Raw genomic sequence first — 24,187 nt, forward strand, 5'->3', positions numbered from 1 at the left:
TTAACCCAGAACACATCTATTGTGGCTACATCAAACGCAAAAGGTGCAAAAACAATAAACTAGAATTGTTTCATTTGCACTAAAAGTCTTTCGATGTCTGTCCTTCCCCTCCTCTCTGCAGCCTCTAGGTTACTGCTCACCAAGCAAACCCCGAAATGTTTTGAAACTCGACAGCACACACTCTATCTTGTCCTCCTAATTAAATTTGATGCAAAATAACTTCATCACTTCACAGCTCATTTGTGATGTTCACTGAAGACTTTGCAAAAAAGGATGAGAGTCATCACCTGCTGCTCTGAACGGTAACACAGGCAGAACTAAACAAAAACCACCGAGCTATCCTGTGAGAAATCAGGACTCATGAACATTGGCTTGTCCCCATCGAGGATGATTATTCACATTGATGAGCTTCCCTGGGATGATGTGAGCAGAAGTATTTTTTTCTGATGTTTGGTTTACTCAGTGTGAAGGAACTTACTGCTTTAATTGCCAAGATTAGAAGTTCAGTGGCAGGCGATGATTGGATCTGTTCATCATGGGAAGGTGTCTTCAACTGATGAAGATTATGGGTTGTGTACGGAGTTGAGTCATGTTTAATGATATCGCACTTATTAGGCTGAAAAATATTTTTCATTTACCGTAACTTGCGTTTTGCTTTTTTCAGATGAGCAGCAAACGCTCCAGCAGTTTCCGTCGAGCCATCGCCAATGGCCGCCGCACGCTGCAGAGGGAAATCCTGCTGGACGAAACGGGGCTGGGTCTGTACAAGCGCTTTGTGCGCTATGTGGCCTACGAGATCCTGCCCTGTGAGACGGACCGGCGCTGGTACTTCCACCAGAACCGCCTCTGTCCTCCGCCGGTCTTCATCGCAGTTGTCACCATTGTCCAGGTGAGGAATGACATCATCAGTCATCTTGTCTTGACAGAAGTTGGTGATACACTCACTGGTCAATTTGTTAGGGACACCTGGTCAACATCTTATGAGGGCTATTTGATTGGTCAGCTAGTTAAATGGCAGGAAGTCAATACATGTAGGTATGTAGACATTGTATATAAAACTTAAATCTAAATGATGTTGGACTGTTGGCACTGCACCCACTGGTCTGTATGTTTTTTTTCTCTTAAACCGGTTTTCACTGGAAATTATCTCTATGGCACACAGAATATATCCAGTAAGAGTTAGTTCTTTGGGCCAAAACATGTTGTTAAGAAGAATGGTCTGACTGGTTCCAGGCAACTGTACCTCAACTAATGTCTGCAGAAGTTCTTCTCTGAATCTACAAAACACCCAATTCTTTTAATCAGTCCTTAAATCTTTCTAAACCTATTGCCTTAAACCTGGCACACATGCTGAAACAGAAATGTAATCTTTTCTGCATTTAATTTATGTCTGATTTAGTTTTTTCTGTGTTAAAAAAAAAAGTTATCTGAATTTTAATTAATTTCTTTTGGGTTTTCTACTAAGATACATAACATAGTATTATGAGTACTGAGAAGCTGTACATTAGCTTCTATTATTTTACAGCCCCACGTTACTGTTCATTATTGTTCATACAAAGGTAGATGATTTCAGGGACCTACTTGGTACATTGTAGGGTCACAGTGGCTACATGCATGCCTTTTATATAAGCGTAAACCTCGCCCGACACCACAGGCACAGACTGTCTGTTTGTGAAAAACAGGTCAGTGGTTTGCGTCATCTAACCTTGCAGTGGCATTAGCTGTTCTATTGTGTTGACAAAACTACTATAAAAGATTGGGCAACAGACCACACTTTATTTGTCACTCAAATTTGTGATTAGGCCACAAATACTCTTTCACAAAACTTCATTATTTCCCACTGCTCTTATAATGCCTCCAAATGGCACCAAATGGTCTGTAATGACAATGAGGATGAGATAATAATGGGTGGTATTTTTTTTAATTCACAGAGACAAAGTGTCATTATTCCGTGAAACATTTATAGAAATGAATGGGATGTGTGTGGGATTTTTCCCCGCGGCCAATAATTGTCTTCAAGACATTAATAAGCATCGAGAGTGGAATACAATAAAAGAAAGAGAACGTGTCGGACGTCTTCCACAAAAGTCAGTGTGTTTTGTTATGTGAAGCTGTTTCCACCGCAGCTTTTTACAGAGAGATTGAGAGATGAAGCCTGAACTGACTGAATTTGGTTCTGGTTGTGTTGCAGATCATTGTTTTTATGTGCTATGGCATCATGCTAAACAAGTGGGTTCTGCAGACCTATCAGCCGGACTTCATGAAGAGCCCTCTGGTCTACCATCCAGGCCATCGTGCTCAAGTTTGGCGCTTCTTTAGCTACATGTTCATGCATGTCGGGTATGTAATAAAAAATACATTTTAAAATAATATAGCTAAATGGTAGACAACAAGTAGCTTACGCTTGGCCGCGATTGTAACAAATATTAGCAAAGAAGATGCTAAATTGTACTTTTGGTACTTTTTCAAGTATTTAAACTGGTCATCATAAAATGTTTGATTTAATTTAGTTTAGCTGTGAGCTGCAACCTGGACATTAGCTAATGGTTAGTAAATTAAACAAACAAGAGCTCATGCTTGACTATAAATGTTAAAATGAGTTATTGAAAGTACTGTAAATTAACTTCAAGTCAAAAGTTAGCCAACATAGCTAAGAACCTGCTTTTTATTTGAACATGTGAAATAAAAGCTACTAATAACTTATGCAATCTATTTTATTTATCGTGCTTTCTTCAGCCTGGAGCAGCTGGGCTTCAATGCTTTGCTGCAGCTGATGATCGGCGTGCCTTTAGAGATGGTCCATGGGATTTTACGAATAAGCCTGCTTTACATGGCAGGAGTGCTGGCTGGTGAGTCACTGAATTATCTACAGTGTAAACATGCAGTTATCACTATGGTACCGTGGTACAGCAGGTTACTGTATATGGTCATGGTCATGGTTGCCATGGTTTGTTTTGTCTTGTTTTTTCTTGTCTCTGAACCAAAGTGCTAAACCAAAGCTAGCTTATCAGGTTACAGTTCACTTCAACAGCAAGGGCAGGCTTGCCTCCTCACTGCCTCTGATTGGTGAGTAGTCATTGGCTTGTTCGTTGGTAAGGTCAGTTCCCTGGGGTAGCAATATTCAGTAGAAATATTACACACTTTCCCTCCTTCTCCCCCAGCAAATCAACAGTAGTAAATGTAGTACAGAGCACCGTAATAATAAAAAAATAGAAAAAGAAATGATATACAGTACAGTACATATGACTGGATCTAAAATAGTGGGTGATGATTTAAAAGCCTGATGCAGATATTGTTTGTTTAAAATATACATCCTGCAGACTGGTTCAGTTAAGGTAAAATAACAGTGCTCCATGATTCTGCTCAGTGCAAACAAACCAATGACTGAACATTTTATGTTCTTTGACATTCTGCTGCACTTCTCATCATTTAAATGAACTCCTTCAAGTCAAGGCTAATTTTCCTTAACTTGTTTTCCAAGAGAAAAGACTTGGAAAGAAAACTGTTCTTGTGCAGCTGGAGGTGCCATGTTCACTCATAAAGGCTCAGAGTGAGGCAAAGCTGAGAGATGAATAGTCTGACATGTTGACAGCCCCAGCAGTAATGGCCCTTTTTTCTTGATTCATCCCACAGTTGCCAGTATTCATCTTTCTTTTTCTACAGATGCTTTTTTTTTGTATCATCATGTCTGAAGGCCCTGCTCCTCCTTTGAACGTCCATGATTCTTTAATGTATCTATCCTTGTATCTTTCATCTTTTCTCTTCAAGATCAAATATCTTCCTTCTCGCTGTTTGTCTGGTGATAAAGACACAAGTTTTTTCAATTTTGTTTATTACCAACATAAACATTTTGACCATTATTGTCATCTTCTCACCTTCTACATGAAATCACTTCCTTCATCAATCTTTGCATCATTTCCATTACCAAAAAACCTTGTCCCCATTTGTTGCATTTTTTTTGCCACACTCTCGTTCTCAGCTGCAAAGTTTTCTTCCTCTTTCTTAAACCGTAACCATTTTTCTCTTCAAGTCAGCTTTACGTTGCTCAATGTATTGCTTTTGTATGTGCTTTTTTTTTTACATCTTATTGAAGCATATCCCCACACATGTCCTCTGCAGTTCTTTCCTCGGCTGTGCCGTGTTTTGCTGTTTTCTGCCTACAGAGCTTGTGCTTCTTCACATCTGAGATGAAAATCATCTTGATGTTTTTTTTCCACCTGTGCTCACTATGAATAAGATTACCAGTGTGTCACTTTTTAAAATCTTTTAAAGCAACACAGAAGCAAAGTGACGAGTTGCAGTATTAAGACAGAAATGTCCAAATTAATCTGTATTGTGGTATATATATATATATATATATATATATATATATATATATATATGTATATATACATATATATATAATATGCTACATTACGTGACATGCGTTGAGAAAAACAAAATAGCATTAGTGAGATTGATATCCTATCGTGCTAATGAATGAACCTAGTCCATGTACTCTGTGAGAGTGGAGTCAAAGCTAAGCTGGATGAACTGCTTGGACAGTAGATCCACACCAGCTCCTTCAAAATGTCTAGTCCTCCTTCACCTAAAATACAACCAAGTTCTTAGGTAGATCTGTTCTGGATTTATAATCCCATCAGTGCGCAATTTGTCCTGCTGTGGACAGGGTCCATGGTCCAAAATCATTTTGTGAAACACTTTGTTTTAGGGGCTATGACTCATTCAGGGCAGATTACCCTTTGGAGTCTGTTTGCTACAGTATCTGAGAAACCAATCTGAGGTGAAGGGTCACGAAGATAAAGCTCAGAAGAACCTTTCATGGAAGACAAATGGTGGTTGGGTGCACTATTCAAATCCCTTAAATCAACCCATTTTTAATAAATGTTTTGCTCGGCACCTTTATTCAGAAATAAATAAATGTGTAGCAGAGTAACCTGTGCAGTCCAGATGTTGGCTGCAGCTCTCAAATCTTTGTTGACAGAAAAACTCATTAACTTTCATCCTCCTATGGGCCATGTTTTGGAGATGGGGCTTTTTAAGTCCACTCTCACTGAGGGATGCTGGTCCACTTTGGAGATTAAGTCCACTCTCACTGAGGGATGCTGTTCTTCTAGTGCTATCTGAGCTTATAGGATGTTTTAGCCAAAGACTTATGAGTATCTGCACTATACTGCATGTATTCTCACTATTTACTGAGAGCAATATCTGTCTCAAATCTTAATTAATTATATTTTCCTCTCAGTTCTGTCTTTGCTCAGAGCAGTAGAAACATGGCTGAATCCACAGCAAACTCCTCTTCTGCACACAGCTAACACTCATGAATTATTATAGCTTCAGTGACAGAAAAAGAAGCCAGCTCAGGGTTTAAAAGAAGACGGGGGGAAAGAAAAGTAACACAGGATCTCTCTTTTTCTCCACCTCTGGGGAATTGTCTCTTGGTGCAGGTTTGAGATGTTTGGAAATCTGAGCTACAGTTGGACTTGCAGTAAAGAGACAGCGCACACTGACATCCATGCTCTTAGTACATGAAGTCAAGCTGTGTTTATGGGGAATTCTAGGATCACAGTGATGGGAATGTATTATTGTATGTATTCTATTTAAGTTATGTCTAAATCTCACTGGTGTAAATTTAAAGTTTCCCTTTCAGTATTATTGCCATACAAATCCCCACTAACACTTGTGCATGTCCTCATAATAATTAATATATTAAAATGTATTTTCTCCTTACTGCTGTCCGTGGTGCTGAAAGCCTCACAGCAGGCAGTGACAGCAGCAGCTCTTTTCATCTGAAAACTGAGCTGTCCAGCCAGCAGAGGAGCAAAGGAAGATAAACGACCTTTATGGCACAATCATTTTAGCCCCTGATTCCCGCTGATGGTGTTGAAATTGGAGCTCTGTTGATATTAACATTGTGATCTATTGAAACATGGTCCAGAACAAAGCAGGTGCACTAGGAGACTCTCTGTGTATGTAATTCTTAGAGGTTAGAGGCCGGGGAAAGAACAGAGGACGTGAGAGACTGTAGAGTTCAGACGGTGTGAGGATGACATAATAAATGTCCCAGCCCAGGACTGTCTTTCATCAATAAAAGATGACACATTCTATCATATTTAATCTGAAGAATGTGAAGGACATTTGTAAATCACATACAAACACCTGCTTCTTGCACTGCATTTAACCAAACAGATTTAGCGTAAGATAAACATTTGCCTTTTACAATTTGAGCTATAAATGTATGCAAAAGCACTACATTTTGGACAACATTCCACTTTAGTTTCTGTACTTTGATATTGCATTGCACATGCGTAAAGTAAAAGCAAAAGACAATCAGGTTTAAAAAGACTTGTCTGTGAAAATGACTGATGTAGAAACAAGCAGGAAAGTTTCATAAACATTACCTTAAACATTACATTGACTTTATGAAGCAAAGTGAACAGCAGTAAAAAGTCAAAGCACGAGTGTGTGTGTGTGTGTGTGTGTGTGTGCGTGCGTGTGTGTGTGTGTGTGCATCTGCTGACAGACTTTGGAAACAGTTTGTTTCTCCACCTCCTACTTTTTCTCTCTATCTCTGTTAAACTTCTGCTGGTTCGTAGATGGTAGAAATTGCCTGCTGCTTTCAGAGCTGTTTGTAAAAGTCTCCATTTTTCCCTTTTTTCTTTCCTCCATTTTTGTCGCCCACAGGCACCTCATGTTTGTATTCATGCCAGCTTTTTCAGAGCCCAGGAGTTCAATAATGCCGGCTGATGCTATCAGCTCTGGCATGCTCGCATGTTGGTTGTTATTTTTTGTGAGGCAGCAGAGCTTTGAAATTACAGCTGCATTCAGTGGATGCATTTATAGGGGAAATGCACTGGAGCTACACACAACCTCACATAAGGTTCTATTAGGACACTCTTTGATAGTGGTATCACCTTTATACTTCATTTGAGTTAGTTTTATTATCAACATTCTTTTTTGTTTTGCAGTAACATTACAATCAATTATTTGTAATGTAAAACTTGACTGCATTTCCCCACTTATACTATAAAATGCTCTTAATTTTGGGTGGCTGCAAAAATGTTGTGTCATATATTCAAGGTTTTAGCCCAGAACATTTTTTTCCCTGGTGATTTTGTTTTGGTTCTTCTCCAACGTCTCCCTCAGCTTTTCCATGTGCTCCAGCTCAGAGCCGATGCCAGAACACCGTGTTTTAGCTCGTAGTCCTGTTTGAGCCTCAGGGCGTCTACCTCCGCTAACACACTACAACTGAGACATGTCTGACTCCTCTGGCTACGAGATGGACTCTGCCCGTCTCACTGCTACAGCTCAGACACAGTATCGTTTTTTGATCTGCTTAAATAAACAAACCGATTTTAGAAGTGAGTAATTGCTGTTGACAACATAAAGGAAAAGGATTAAAGAACCGTGGAAGGACTTGGATGTCTTTTTTTCTGGCTGAGACCTTATTGGTTTAAATATTTGAACTGCCCACCATCACACCGTTTCATTTTATTGTGGCATCTTGGATCCCATGTTTTATACATTTTTATACTTATTTGTCCAATTTTTATCTCATTTGGTTATATTTTTGAAGAACTACAAGCAACAGCCTTTCTTTTTAGAAACCTGTGCTTAAATTTTTCTCAATTTTGACAGATTTGTACTTATTTACGGGTGGGTACAGGTGTTCGTGTCCACTCTGCATGTCACAGTGGTCATTGAAAAAGGTCTTTCTTTACGTTGCTTGCATGAATAAATAGCTTTGTGAAACACATGAATGCACCTCAGTGATTGCAGAATAAACCAGGTTAGTCTTGATTGAGTCACTGGGCAGCAGTCACCTCCTGCTGGCTGCTGTGACACCTGAGAAGCCATCGATCCAGGTCCTCACCACACAGTCGCTGTGTTCACATGGTTAATTAATGTCCTTAGTCAAGAGCAGGAAACCACATGTAATAAAAATGTGAGGAATGGCTGCACGTCAACGTCACCTCACTCTCCATGTTGTCATTACTCTGAGGCGACGCATCGACAGCATTTAATTCCCCTGCTGCTGATTAATGTTATACTAACATTAAACACGAAGGCGGCAGTGTTTCTGTTTTTTAGCACCAAGACTTTACTGTCAAACCTCATTAAGTCTAATGATTGTTTCTACACTCCACCTAACTGAGAAGAATGTAGTTTCTAACCTGATCTAAGTCTTTCAAACTTATTTTTCTCCTGTGATATATCCACTCGTTTTGTTACATAACTCTAGTAAACCCAGCAGCACAGAGCAGATATTTGGAGCAGAGTAAATAAGATTATTTCTGCTGCCAGTGAACTGAGAGCCGTGGTGATTCGCCAGCATTGAACATCCTCCTTTATCTGCCCGTGTCTGATGGACAAACACGAACTCCTCATTACTACTTTTCTACTGAAATCCACAAAACTCATTACGATTGACGAGAATTGTCCCAGTGAGATTTGATCAGTGACAATTGAATACAGCTCTGTTAAATTGTTTCTGCTATTGTCTGAGCTGTAAACCCGAAAAATTGATTGTGTTCTAGTCCAAGCAGAAAGTTGTGGGTTTCATCCCTGGCCCCTGGTTTTGTATACCTATGTGACAATTGGCAAGACACTAACACTACACTTGCAACATGTAACAGACAGACGTGACAGAACAACTAATTATTCATTAATAATCATTCAGTGGTCATTTTTTAATTGATTCCAAGGATCAATATTTCTCTTTTAGCGTTTACACGTCTTTAAGCTAACTTTAATTTACTTTTTTTACATCTAGTTATATTCTTTGGATTGTTCTGGATTTTTAGAATATAGTTCTAAAATCTGTAATCCTACATTTTCTTTTGTTGACCTTAAAGATCTAATGATAAAATTAGATCTTTAAGGTCAACTGTGTTTGACTGACGCTCTAAGCTGTTTGTGTTGTGACTGTTTACCAGGAAATGTTCAATTCAGGTTTTGCAGGAACTAACTTAAAAATGTTATTAAAAGACTCAGTCAGGATCATTTCTGGGATAAGATCCAAACATACAGAGTCCTTGCTGAGCAATTCATCTTCCTTAAAATGTAACTACATTATTTATTTACCACTTGTTAAATTATGTATACAACATTACACATGTTCCTTCACAAGCCACTGAAATGCTCTAGAATAATTGATTCACACAGAGCCTGTGAGCAGAGTTAACTGAACGAACAGCAGAAACATTTGTGTTGAGTTAGACTGCTGAGTGCCCCTGAATGCATCACAATCAGTACCACAGCTGTGTGAGTCTGTGACTTTGACTCTTATCCAGCTCTGGAGAGGAGCTATTTAGCAACACGCTGATTTGATTGGCTGGAGGTGAAGATGGCCGTGATTGGAGAGTCATCTTTTTGTTACCGTTGTTGGCTGAATACAAATTATTCTCCGCTCTCTGAGGCTTTGAAGGCCTGTGGGAGAGGGGGAGAAGGGGATGAGTGTGCAAGTGCAAGGTCACAATTCTGCCTTTTCCACCAGCTCTCAGCTGCAGAATGCCTTTAACGTATATATGTGTCGGAAGCATCTGCTCTTATGGCGCTGTGCTGCACTGAGGAGGAAGGGCGACCTTGCTGTTTGTGAAAATTCCCATCTCTACGTCTCACCCTTCAGTTAACTCCTGCCCATGGCTTCCTCTGGAATAAAAATGTTTTTTAGCAGCCTCAGCAGGTAAAGCAACTACAAGTAATATTAATATTTAGAAAGCCTCTTCTTTATAGAGAAAGAGCCAATCGTGTTTGTAAGGCACTTTATATTCTTTATATTTAGCGGCCGGTTCCAGGGCTCCTGTGATGGAGAAGTACATCACGTTCTGTGTGGCCATATAACCTTGAGCACAGGAAGTGATTTCCTGCCTTCTTTTATCACATTGTTGAAAGGATTTGAGCAAATTCCATCCAAGGTCAGCAATTGTGCTAGCTCACCAAAACGCAGTTGCAGGTAATAATGGCTTTGTCCGTGCAGGGACTGTTTGTTTGTGCGTGATTGCAGTCTCTTCACATTGTTTTTTTTAATGTTTTTTTCTTCACTATCTCAAATATTTACTTACCATATATACCTTCAAGTAGTGTCACAAGTCCTGGCTTTCTTGGATTCAAGGTAACCTCCAAGCTCTTACATGCACAGACAAATTTAGTAAAACAATAGAAAAACTAAATCATCCTAACTTTAACCAAAGCTTCAGAAATGCGGTCCTCCTCATCTGGACCAGGTTTGGTCTTCTTTAGGACTGCAGGTCCTCAAAAAACAACAGTGCTGCCAGAAATGGCCCTTGGTAACCAAACACACAGACACACACACACAGATCAAATATGATCATACCGTGGCTCGATGGCAGCTGCTGCTGCTGTGCTGAGCAGATTCCACTCTGCTGTGAGGATGTGAATTATGGAAGTTATTGATTTTCTTCAATGCCCTCCCCCAGGGTTCGGGGGCAACATAAATATTATCATATTTTACCCCATGTGGCAGATTTGGACAGGACAGAGAAGTGTTGGAATAAATAGAAACATCCTCTGAGGGAACCCAGGGCATGATGTGTTTACGGTGGTCAGGCTGATCTGAATGGATGAGCTCCTGTCTGTTCATTCTTCTGGATGAGGAAGAAACTGGCAACAGCTGTTTTGTCGTTGTCGTGTTGTTGTTCTCTTTCATATGCCCAAACTAAAGAACACCTGATTTGTGTTGCATCTTAGCTTTAAATCTGTTTTCTCTCCATTGAAGTTTGAAGTCTTCTGATCATCTTTGACTATGAAGCAGAGGAGCAGATGTAGCGATCCTTTTCTTTGAGGATGCAAACACGATAGGATTTCCTTCCACAGCTCATCGCAACTGACGACAGAGACTAGAAGTTGTTTTTAGTTTTCAACTCTTGTTAAGGTAGTTTCCCCCTGTCTTCCCAACCACTTTTCCACCAGACGGTAGGAGGAGATGGAAAAGAATGGTAGACTGGATGAGAACTGATCCATCTGACGCTCTTAAATGACATTTTGAAGCATTGAGCTTCTAAAAAAAAAAGGGACTGTTAAGTAGACGAAATGACCATGTGACCTGGATGTGTCACAGTGACATTTTTAGTTTTACTCCAGTGTCTGCCCATAAAAATATGTTGCTTTCCAAAGTCAGTCATCCCTCAAGAAATTGCTTTTGATGTGTCTTTTCTGGCCACGTTAGTTTTCTAACTGTGTTACAAAATGTGGCCTCACATTCTAATGTAAACCTTGAAAAAAGTATCCAACCATTCTTACCCAAAATGGTATATTTTTTAATTAACTAATCAGATTTTCCTGAAGGTTTTGGTCTCAGTTGTCAGTTTTGTAAATTACAACAAGGAAAACTAGACATAAAGCACCCGATAGATAGTCAAACAAACAGTGCAGTCACAGCTGAGGTCATACGAACGGGGGGGATGCATTTCATTAAAATTACAAAAATAACATGCAACATTCTACTACACAGAACATCCTGCTAAACCCCAAAATTATTATTGATTTTGATAATGAATTGAATTTTCCAATAATCAGAAAATGAATTAAGAAGAAACAACAGGGAACATGTTTCCTTGTGATTTGTATAAACTATGGCAGTAATGTAAACAGTGGTAGTTGTTAAATTAAATAAATGCAAATTGTTGCAGGAATAAAATCAGAGAAATCTGATGGCAGGGCTGCAGCTTTTGTGCATCCTCTGTATCACCATTACTCATGCGGCCACACACCCTCCTTTTCTAATCAGTGTCCGTCTCTTCTTATTTGAGCTCGGTAAATAAATCTGATCGGGCATTTCCCAGGTTTATTAGCAGACAGAGGCAGTCCAGTGACTACAGGACTGCTGACTGCGCCACATCCACACGGCACGGAAGGCCATAGATTTAATGCGTACAAGATAGATTGTCTGATGCAAGTATGTGCAGACAGCCCAACCACAACCTTTAGAGTCAACAGGACCACAGTATTTAAAGCTGCAGGTTACCTGTTGCCCTCATCAGACAAGATAAGACTGATAAAAGAGAACCACTCCACAATTTATTTCCTACTAAGTATTTCAAATTTAGAAAAAATGTGTGTTACCAACTTATCGACTTGATACTGGTGAAAAACACTTTTTTTACATGAGCTCTCTTGGTGAGAACCTCAGGATTCTGTCTTTGATCCTCAATGTATATGCAGTTTAATATAAATTGTAACAATAACGTGGACCTGGAGTTAAATAACAGCACAACAGCACTCATGTCTCAGTCCGCTCCGTATCTAGATTGAATTTACCCCATTAAAAATAACATCAAAAACATATATATATAAACAAATATATTGATAAGAAAGAGAAAGAGAATATTTTATTTTTAATTTATTTTATTGAACACTAAAAGTTTGTGAAGAACTCTGCAGCTGCTTTGGCATCAGAGCTCGCAGCTTCGGTTGGCCGTAAGACTGAATGGATGCCAGTCCTCGGTTGAGCACTCGTAACTAGATATGTCCTCGTATCACGAGGAAAATCTTGCAATAGTTGCAGACTCGAAACTGTCATGTCTTACAAAAGCTAATTTTTAATGGAACCAAACTAACTAAAACTCAATGCAAGTGTTTTGAAAATCTGGCTGGTGCATAGTTACCATTCTGCAAACTTGCTTTTGATGTTACTGCAACAAAATTGTTGAATCACTTTGCTACCTGGAGGCGCTGTGGCGTTTTATTTGTGTTCAATGACCATTTTAAGCTTTCAACTTTTTTATTTTTTATTGTATGTTGTAGTATCTATCTGTCTCTTATTCCCCGTCTTGACTTTACCGTGGACCACTTTGGACGCCTTTGGGCGTTGTAAACAAATCTGCAACACCTTTTTACTGTTGAGGGCTGCTGTCATCAATACATTACGTTGATAATGAGTTACCAGACCGTGGTGTGTAATGTGATGCAGGCACCTGCACAGAAATGAACCCACGGTGAATTATCACCTGACTCTGCAGTTTTCTCATAGCTTCATAGAGTTTTATAGCTACTCTCAGGTTATGGTTTTATTTTTACAGCCTGCCCTTTTATTGTTGTTGTCAGCATTGTTTATAGATTCTGAAGCCCCCCCCCCGACCCCCCTCCCTGCATGTTAAAACATAATCTGCACACTACATAGCCTCTGACGAGGACCAAGTCATTATTGTCAGATGTTTCTCTTTGGAAGTTGATGAAAGCAGATTAGATCTAAAAGAGTGAATATTGGATTTTACCCGTCATTGTGCTGCCTGAATTACACTTATTAATGGGTGTTAATGAGTTTTCTTGTGTCAGGTAGATAAATGTGTGTAAATAATCAGTGACTACATTGTCCACACTATTAATTTAATGAGCAGAGCAGAAAAATGAGGGTCCTTTGGTGTGTGCAGTGTATTATATACACTAGAACACTATTAAAGTTGACCTGAAACAAATATAAAGTGAGGCATCACTGACTGCTCATTTGGAACTGTCATGTGGGCAACAGTCTCAGTATGGAAGCCTAGTCACAACTGTCTGTCTGTTGCCTTAGAGTCACTGTCTTCTTCTGAGCAGACAGTGAAAAGCATAATTTAAGTGTTTGTACAGAAGCGAGTGTGTAATATCTTTTATGGCAGCACTTATTGAGCTCCAAGAGCTGCTGCCTGAGCAGCTGTTGAGCAGCAGTACAGCCTCAGGCAGTGTCAAGATATCCCTTGTCTGCACCTTATTTCCAGAGCGAGTGAAAAATACAAAGTTGACCCATAGCTTAAGGGCGGCCTGCAGTTAAAGTAATGGTGTGGGAAGTCTGGTTTGACAGTTTCCGGGAGCTACATCCTGTGTTATCCTGTGGTGTTGCTCACAGTGTGTAGTTTACCTATAGTCAGACACAAAGTACCTTTTTCTTCTTCGACTCTCTGTGTTTCTGTGCACTTGTTCTAGCTACAGGCTAACAAAGTTTTACAGGAGAGCCACAATAAATAATCTGTGCATATGCAGAACGTTTTGGTCAAGTGCAAACATAATCTCTCTCTCACACACACACACACACACACACACACACACACACTACTCTGTGCTGAGTGTGAGAATCCCAGATTTCAAATCCCCAGATCAGACAGCCCTGTGTGACAGGTCTGTTTAATATTTATACAGTATTTTGTTTGTTACTGAAGCAGAGCAAGCAGGAGGAGAGAGCAGTTTGTATCCTGTCTGTGGAGTCTGTCTCTTTCTCTGACTCTGAAATCTCAATGTGGCTCCTCATCCTCAGTCACAGATGGTGGTGTCACATCCCTGACTTCCAGGAAGAGATGAACTTAGCTGGTCGGAAATTAACTGGTAGCTGGTGATGTCGGAATTAGATTAGAGAGATGGAAACTGACAGAAAACATTTTTTCTTTTTTGTTTGTGTCAATCTGCTTTTTTTTACTGAATTTTAAGGCACGTGTTTGTTAACAACCCAGTAAGTGTTAAAATAATAAATAATCTGTCGAAAAAGCCTGTAAGCTATATGTTGTATACTCCACCACTTAAATGTTGCTACTTAAAATGGAACGTGATTCTGCTGATTCTGATTCAACATTGATGCAACCCATAAATCCATACAGAATGGGCCTTAGATGTCAGCGTGAGGAGAGATGGATGACTACGACACAGGCTCTGATTACCATCAGTCTCTACGTGATCATCACTGTGAACACAGGCTGACCAGGCATTTCTTAAAGAACTGTTTACTCAGTGAACTCAATTCTGCAATTACAAGAGGCATTGCAGATCTGTTTTCTCAGGCATTAGATTCATAGGAATCAGATGAGAATATTGGCAGGAAACCTAAATGGATGTGAAATGGAAGTTGAATTTTCCAATTTTATATAAAAAAAAAACAAAACAAAAAGATTACTGAGAGCAGGACAGCCCTTTTGAGTTCCTCTCATGAAATATTCATTCAGTCATTCTACTCATGATTAATAGTTTTAAATCATTGAATTATTTAGTCTGGGTAATCTGAATTCTAATGTGCAATAATGTGGTACATTTTCAACCATTTTGGTGTTATTTACCTGTTCTTTGTGTAATTTAATGAATTGTTGCCCTAAAAATTCCCTTAACCCCTTTTATCCTCCCTTCTCCCTCTTTTTCTTTCTACCCATTTGGCCAGGCTCACTGACCGTGTCCATCACAGACATGCGAGCTCCAGTGGTGGGAGGATCCGGTGGAGTCTACGCTCTGTGCTCAGCACATCTGGCCAATGTTGTCATGGTAACATCCACTACAATACAGACATCATCATTATCATCATCTTCGTCATAATTGCCTCCATTGTAACGTCTGAGAGCAGATCTCAGTTGGACTCGGGTGTAAATGTGGCAGAGAACATCATGCGAGTTGTTTCAGCCAACATCACTCGCGTCACTCTTCCCGTTTCTAATGGAAGCCCATTACAGTTTTTACAGTCGCAGCAAAGTCACGTCTCCGTCGTCATCAGTTTTTGGAACAATACCCCCCAATTTCTTCCCGAGACAATGTCACCTTTAATCTAGTCATCAGCGCAACCAGAAGCTTTCGCTCAAGGTTGTTGATGAGTGGCAGAACTGCGCAGCATCCCTCCGCGTCTCAGGTCTTTTGTGCATTCATAAAAAAATAATGAGTCTGAAATAAACTAACACACAGTAAAACAAATACAGACCCTGTTTCCCTCAGTGCTGCGTGCCTTTCTGCCCCATGTGAAATTCCTCTCAATCGCTCCTCAGCTCTCGAGGCAGTGTTACATCTGACAAATCACTTTAACATATGTGGCTTTTCACTGAGCAGTGGAGAAACCACCAGGGACGGAAATTATAAAGGAGACGCACTGCAAAATAAAGAGCCTGGCTGTAACTGTAGGCTGCCTCTTTCTGCTGTCTGGAAATTCAACATTGATGGACTTAGTTCTATTCTCGCTGGTTTGTTTGACTTGTTTTGTTTACTTTTTGGAGGAGCTATTGAACTAAATTCAGCTGCAGACACACATCACTGTCTGTGTTTGCACCAAACATATTCCACTAAAATACAGTTAAGGATGCAATAAAAAAAAGATTGATATCATAATTTTAAGCGAACCTGTAGGGGAGCCAACATAAAACAAAAGATGGCCGAAACAACCACCATCACTTTGCTATAATTAGTCAAATAAAGAAATGAATTGACATAAACAACTTAAATATCATACATGCTGTACAAGAGCATTTACCTGAAAAGGAGCAAAATCATAACTATTTCACAGTTTTCAAGCTGAAAAAAATAAACACACTGGAGAAAAATTGGAAAAATTAGGTTAGAGAAAAACTGTGTAACCCCCAAAAAAACAAAAACAAAAACATATTTTATATGGCAAGAAAGGCCCTGTTTTCCCACAAAAACAAAAACATATTTCATATGGCAAGAAAGGCCCTGTTTTCCCACCATTGCATTCACACACACAGACGTCAGATTCCTTTGGCATTTCACTGTCAGCAGCGTGGTAACAAGATCTGCAGCAGACAAATGAACTGTCCTCTGGTTACAGCTTGCCCTTCTCCTCCTCTGAGTTTGGAGGCACGTCAGAGCAAATTGCTTCCCATCAGAGCACAACAACATCCCATCACACACAGATCAGACCTCCTCCTCCTCGTCCTTCTCTTCCTCCTCCTCCTCCATCCACTGCTGATCGAGACTGTGCCGTTCCCTCATCTGTGCAACTGCTAATCTATTTGTAGAACTATAGTGGCAGTATTACACTCCATGCTTGTTCTAAGTACAAGCTTGGGGCAGGTTTTATTTATACATTTGTTCATACATTAATGGGTTCCTTCCACCATCTGTGAAATAATCTTAGCTCCAATTAATAGAGTTGCCACTGGGCTGCAGTCAAAATGCTGGATGAGAGTATATAATTGTTTCTTTGTCTGTGTCAGTGCAGCCTCCTCTTCCAATCCTAGTTGTTCCAATCCATGTTTTTCCAAGCAGAAAAACATAGCATAGCATGCCAAGCTGTTAATACACACACATATATTGTATGTAATGGCTGTGTCACGATTATTATGCTGATGAGTCACTTTGTGTTGCAGAACTGGGCCGGAATGCGCTGTCCTTACAAGCTGCTCCGCATGATCCTGGCCCTGGTTTGCAGTAAGTTCTTCAGACTCACCCTCAGAGACCTGCCATCCTGTTCCCGCGGTGCCTCCTAGTGATAAATGTTCAGATTTAGTCACTAGAGAAGGACACCTTCTCATAGTGCAACCAGTGTTTTCCATGCAAATGTAAAAGCCTCTTAAAGCTGAGACAGTGTAAGGAAGTTAGTGTCTCACAGTGAGAGCTTCCCTAATTGCTCATGTTTCATGCTCTCAAAGCATTTGAATCACACTACTCGTCGCTTCCTTCCACACGAGGACTGATACTCTGTGACTTTCATTAATGTGCAATATGCTCCATCCATCTGTCCTGAGCCCGCCGCCCCCGAACTGAGAGAGCAGCCAGTCTCTGAACAAATATCACTGTCTATTCTCTTCTCTCTGCGTTTTGTAATTTTTAAAATACAATATGACACATCACTTCCCCCTGAGCCAGTGTAAAATCTAAATTAACATTTGACATTTTATCATTGTTAAAACAGACTTTAGTTACTCAATAAATACAAAAAAAGTTATAATATGTTGAGTCTGCAGCTATCTGCCCTTCCTGTTGTTGCACTTCCTGGTACAGGAGTTGTTGCTAGTACTGTTTGCAGAGCCAAATTAGCCGGGTGAATATGATCAGGGGCATTTGTGTGGGTTGAGATTATGTTTTAAAAGAAGGATTTCACTAACCTTCACTTGAGGCAGAATATGAGAAAAATGAGGGCGATGAGAAAACAACAGATGACATTACATGTCTATTACATGTGAGGCAGACGTTTGTTGAACTCAGCAGTGAGGATGGAGGAAACATTTAATCTGACTCATTCCCCAGGCAATAAAATCAAGCTGGAAGCTCCTGTAAGTGAATTTCATCCAGACCCACTGGCTGCTGGCTGTAAACTGGTAAATGAAGTGATTTTATAAAGCACTTTTCTGGAGCTAACAACCACTCAAAGCACTTTACACTGTCACAGTCAACTATTTACACACACTTGAGACGGTGAGCGTCTCACACTGATTGATGTGCCTAATAACGCTGCATTGATTGCAGGTTTAACCACTAACCTCCCACTGATGTGTTAACCCAGTCTGTCTATTTTGTAAGAAAGGCAATTTTGGTTTAAGTTTCTCAAATGATGGGTCATGTCCCTAAATAGCCCATTCAAACAACACAATGAATAGTTCTGGATATACAGACACAGTCTCAGTACTTTGGTACAAGCAGATTTTAGTGCTTACTCAACACACCACAACCCATGGTTGGGATTGGAACCAGCAAACCTCTAATCACAAGACCAGCCCTTTAACCACAGGGCCACGGGCTGCTCCGTTTTTACCATTTGTATCCACAGCAGTATGCTCTCTGATTGTATTTCAAATCAAATGTGCAAACTATTCCCTGGTCCTTGATTCCAGCAACATGTCCCTGGTAAACATATGTCTTCACACTGACTTTGTCTTCCGTCTTTCTCTCCTCAATCCTCCTCAGTGAGTTCAGAAGTGGGTCGTGCAGTCTGGCTTCGCTTCTCACCCCCGCTGCCGTCCTCGGGGCCCCAGCCCAGCTTCATGGCGCATCTGTCAGGGGCCGTGGTGGGCATCAGCATGGGGCTGCTAATCCTGCGCAGCTACGAGGAGAGTCTGCAGAAACAGTGCTCCTGGTGGGTCATTGTCTTCTCCTTCATCACCTTTCTCCTCTTTGCCATCTTCTGGAACATCTTCGCCTATGAGCTTCTTGGTGTACAGATCCCACCTCCTCCCTGATACTGACCTCCTCCAACCCCCTCTTCTCTTCCTCTACACACACACATACTTCCTCTCAAGTTAGTCCCACATGAAATGATATAATGAGGTCATTCTGAGTAAAATCGACCTGAGAATCCTTTTCTACATACTTTGCAAATCAAAGAAATATGTCTCTTTTATTAAAGAGGGATTACAGTAGCAACAAACACAGGGGACACTTCCTCTGATCCACTTTGAGGAGTAATATCTTTTTATACACAAAGGAATCTCATCTTCATTACAACTGCTTTCCTTTCACTGTCCTTTCTTAAACTGTAAGATCTCACGTATGATGAGTCTGAGTTAGTGACACGTGCCTCCGTTTAAAAGAGAGGTGGAACAAAAGCAGTAAAAACTTCTGTTTTAACCACAAACAGATGTGGCTCAGAAGCAGGGATGCCCTAAAATCTAACAGAAATTCAAAGAGGCACTCAAACAGAGAAGACTGCAGAAGTGTGCTGCACGGAACGATTTCCAGCACATTTATTTGCAAGGGTATCAATAAACTAAAAAACAGAAGCACCTATTTTTCTCAGAAATCTTTCAAGTAGATCACAGAAAAATGTTGTTTGAGATCAAATAGTTTAGTCAAAAAAATCTGAACAATTTGATCCAATACAGACTGATGTTTCCTACTTTTTCAATTGTTTGCAAATACAGCCCTGCTGTTGAAAAGTAAAAGGGCAGACTGTCAGATAGAACTTTTTGCCACTTACACTCAAAAGATCAGTGATGTATTGTTCGTGTTTTACAGATTTATTGAGAAGACCAAATTTTTTCAGCCAGTTGATTTTTTTGTAAAAATCCTGGCTGCTGTCTTTACTGTACATCAGCTGTGGGACGTCACAGTTAGGCTGCTACAGAAGGTGAAGGGTTTGACAAGTGAAGCTAACAGCCCAGGTCATGGGAGCCAAGGCAGAAGCAGTTGCTTCTCATCAGGCTGAATAAAGAAGGCAGTGAAGCTGGGCCGGATTTTACCATGACGTCATCCAGCCATGCTGCCCCCAAAACAGTAATGTTGCAGCAATCAGAAGTATGCATCTGGGCTAAAACCAAGGTTAGAAGAGCCTAACGGAGACAGAGGTATGTGACTAACTGTACAGACACTAGTTTTAAACAGTTCTTTTACAATTAATATCTGGTGAAGAACTGGTCCATATTGCATTGTAATATTATTTTGAGCGTGTAAAGAGGAGAGAAATCTTCTGGCAGCCGGTCCTCATTTGTTCTGCATCAGATAAGTGTGTTAAAAATGGACGGGACAAGTAGGATAACGACGTCTGTGTTGGACAAATTTTCTCATTGTTGTTTCCACTGATAGAACTTAATGACCTACAGTGACTACAGTCAGGTCTCTCTCATAAAACAACTTACAGAGTTTTCAATATTAATTAAGATGCATATATTCCACCTGAGCAATCAAAATATATTTGCTTTGATTGCAAAAAAGATTAAGAAGCAGAGCAGGTGCAGAACATGTGGAGGAAAATAGCTTTAAATGCATTTTTTAGACAAATTGTACGTGGAGTCTTTCATTATCAGGGAGTGTAGTAACTGTTAGAGGCTGTTGTCATTCTTCACTTCATGGCATCTTTTATGACATTATATTAACACTGTGGATACAGCGACATAACTCAGATGATAAAAATGGTATTTTAATCAAAAGAACTTCTTGGATTTTTGTCACTGCAGCCGAGTGATCTTCCGTAACTTGCGAGCAGCACCTTGTAAATTATGCCATGTCATTTTCTGTGGCTTAGCGAGACAAGGACACACACAGACACATGAACATGCACGTCCTCTTTGTCTTTGAGAACAGCCACTGCCTGATTCTGTAGGTTGATGAAGACAAATTAAAGTGGACGATGCTACACACACACCTACACACGTACACACACCTACTGCCTGTTCTCGCTCTGAAAAACTGAACTGAGGAGGACACCCATGTGTCCCAGAAGGCTTTGGGGTCTCACTGTCGAACCCAGTCAATACCTCAGTTTCTCATTCTTAGGGACTGTATACTTTTGTAAAGGAATGTACGTATCAAGACAGAAAAAAAAGAGTGTTATTAATTTGTCCCCGTTCTTTTCATTTGACCGTGGATGTGTATATTGTACGTTCATAACCAAATATATTTATTTGAATTATGTTTCCTCATTGAGGAAGAAAAGATGTTGGAAATTTCAAATGGTGCAGTAAAAAAAAGAAGAATGCTATAATTGTTTTCCTGAAACTTCCTGAAAAACAGTGGACGAGGCAGCATCTCCTGGTGACCACCATCAACACAGCTCAGTTGATTTTCATCAAATAGTGTTTTACAAAATAAGCCATAGAAAGAACCGGGTTTAGAAGGAATGAAACAGGGAAAGAAGGTGATGTTGGTCTGTAACCTGCGGATCAGTAGCTCAAGCTCAGCGCTTCTCATTTTTCCACGTAGCAGATCCATCTTTGGAACTTGATCTTTGTTGATGCATCTGAATTTTTCCGTATCTTATGAGCCTCAGCTGCACTGTGCTGATGCCTACCTACAGTCAGTCCATGCTAATGACAAATAATGCCTGTCATATATTCATATCTGCCTGATCCAAACACAAGCGAGCGTAGCAATTACATTGACTCCTGCTCTGTTTTCTCATTTTTCAGTCTTTTAATTTGTCAATAATTCATATGAATGAGTGCCAGCTACCTGAGTTAAGGGTTTTCAAAGTATGCGTCTGCCAATTTGGATCATTGGCCATAAATTTGGTCCTCTGCAATTTGCCTCTGCATGAAAACGTCTGTAGTGACAGGAAGGCGATGTGCTAAATAAGAATCTGTATGAAGTAGCCAGAGGGCCATTTTCAGACACATATTTATCACTGCTGAAAACCCTTGCCTGTACAGTAAGAAATATTATTGCTTGGGATAGCAGAGATACATAGATGAATAATGCATTCATGCCCTATGGAGCTATAATGAAGTTAAAGAGAATGCCTGAGTCTCTTTAACTTCACACTCACAGGAACTCAAGGATTGTAAAAAAAAAAAAAGCTGGTTAATGGAAATGCTTTTGTAAAACACATTAACTGTGACTATTATTCCCCCTGAAAGTCATGCAGGAATAAAATCGAAGGGTTATGAATTGTAATTGCCCCTCATTCTCAAAAAAAGTATTCTCATCCAATTCCTCCACCTGTCATTCATACAAATGTCTTCATTGGTAAAGAAAGAGAAAAGTTGGGGCATCCCCAACATCCAGCTGGGGTGAGGAAGTTTCCTGAGCAGCTTATCACTCCTGTGCGAGCCAGACCTGCTGGCCTGCAGCCTGAGCAAGACATTAAAACCACACACACCTTCAAACGAAAGTCATCAGGCTGCAGCTCAGGGAAGGCAGTAATCGAGGCCTGACTTTCATCCTGGGTGGCTGACAGCTGCAGTGGTTTGGGTTTTGAAGAGAATTAAGAGGGAAAAAAGAGGAAAGTACTGCGACTCTTCATTTGAAGCCATCTCTTTGTTTTCCTTTCCCTCCACTCGTGTGTCTCAACACTTCCACTGTCAGGATGAAACAGGCAGTGTGAGGAATAACCAGAGCTTACACCCATCTGACAGATGGCATTGATGTTTACTTTAGTATGCTATATTTTCTGCAGCGTAAGGACAGCTCAGTGACTGGAACACCGATCACTTGCAAAAATTTAGCCAAGGACTAGATATGTAGCTCAAATGTTACAGTCATATATATATAAACTGTATATGCTACTGTATATATTTATATATACAGTATATTTCTACTGTATATATATATATATATATGTTTGCGTGTGTATGTGTGTGTATATTTATATACATATATGCCCATTTCTATCAGTGTGTGGTGTTTAAAGGTTAGTGCCAAGGTCAGTGTCTACATCATCCGTACCTGGGTCTTTGTTGGTGTGACCGAAACCCAGCGTTTTGTCCATTTCATTCCTCGTTGCAGTCAAAAACGCAGCATTGCTTGACATTTCTGTTGCTTCTACGTCCACATACTCCTCATTTTCTATTAAATGGTGGAGTTTTTTTGTACTAATTATGTTGTGGTTGACTGACACGTCGATGTGTGCCATATTCTCTACTGCCATAATAACTCTATGATGCTTCTGTTTCTTATGTCAGTCCATTGTGCTGTTATGCCTAATGCCTTTTTGAATAGAAGCCCAAAGTCTGAACATGGGCTGAGAGGCTGCATTGCTGTTAGCTGTATAATTACTGACACACAGTTGAACCCACAGTGTAAAACAACTGTACGGTCAGTCGATGCTCTCACATCTGGACCTAGCTGCCTTTTCCTAGTGCTAACAGGACTGAACATATCTGGAGAAATGTACAGTCCTGGTAAAAAGTCATTAAGAATTTTAAATTCCAATTTTATGTGATAATCACAATAAAGTCTTCAGGAGATTCTGAAAAACCAAGCAGAAAACAGACAAATTTAGCAATTTAACACAATTTAAAAATATGACTTATTTTGGACTTCAAATATTGGTCATTTTTTGCTTATCTTGGTGTAATACACAACATCCAGAGAAGGTAGTGTGTATAGGTCAAGGTGAAGCAAGGTTACATGTGTTTTGTTGCATTTTCTGGCCTTATATACTACTAATTGTGGTTGAAATGTTCAAAGGCTTAAAAATGGCTGAACACAAAGACAAAATATGCATTTCTAAATCCTGGGATTTGTAGGGATCCAAAAGTCTTTCTCATGGTCCAATGTGCTGAAAAGGTTTGACTTAAGACTGGAACTGAATGTTCTTGTTTCTGTGTGAATTATTACATTTTTTGTAGAAACAAGATAAAAGTCTGATTTACAGATGGAGAAGCTAGGCTGGACTATAAGATGTATGAATATTTTATTCTGTCACACAAACACACACGAGCATAGAAGAAGCCGCAGTGCAGATCAGCTTCTGTCTTGGTTTCCCCAGTTTCTTGCTTTAGTGCAGATTCACTTCATGACAAATACTGCCCGAGCCTCTTAAGGTCAGTCAAATATCACAGATGACTTCCTTCACCCGCTCTCGCCTGAAGCTGTAACGTTAAAGAGAACCCAGTTATCTCTGTGCTGTGTTTTTCATGAGCTGCTCACTTTTACTGACAAAATGGTGCCAAACTTCCGAAGGTTCAATCTCTCAGACCCGACAAGAGGTTGGACCAACACAGCGTTTACAAAATGAAAAAGCAGAAGAAGCTATTTTTTTCTCTCTTGGTCAGGAGGAAACTAATGGGAAAAAAAACTAAATTTACATAGGGATAATTTATATCAAAGTCTTCAT

The 24,187-nt window shown here is 40.0% G+C and overlaps 1 protein-coding gene across 1 annotated transcript in view; it reads left to right on the forward strand.

Annotated features, from left to right (window-relative positions):
* Positions 1 to 23,863, forward strand: part of rhbdl1 (rhomboid, veinlet-like 1 (Drosophila)) — a 45,743-nt gene extending 21,880 nt beyond the window's left edge. Inside the window, exons 4-9 of the mRNA XM_025057740.1 lie at positions 665 to 889; positions 2,192 to 2,340; positions 2,737 to 2,849; positions 15,140 to 15,240; positions 17,067 to 17,127; positions 18,604 to 23,863. Coding sequence (XP_024913508.1) covers positions 665 to 889; positions 2,192 to 2,340; positions 2,737 to 2,849; positions 15,140 to 15,240; positions 17,067 to 17,127; positions 18,604 to 18,875 — 921 coding nt within the window. The 3' untranslated portion in view covers positions 18,876 to 23,863. The remainder of the gene's footprint in view (positions 1 to 664; positions 890 to 2,191; positions 2,341 to 2,736; positions 2,850 to 15,139; positions 15,241 to 17,066; positions 17,128 to 18,603) is intronic.
* The last annotated feature ends 324 nt before the right edge of the window (positions 23,864 to 24,187 follow it).

The sequence above is a fragment of the Cynoglossus semilaevis genome, chromosome 8 (assembly GCF_000523025.1).
Source record: "Cynoglossus semilaevis isolate Cse_v1.0 chromosome 8, Cse_v1.0, whole genome shotgun sequence".
Lineage (NCBI taxonomy): Eukaryota > Metazoa > Chordata > Actinopteri > Pleuronectiformes > Cynoglossidae > Cynoglossus > Cynoglossus semilaevis.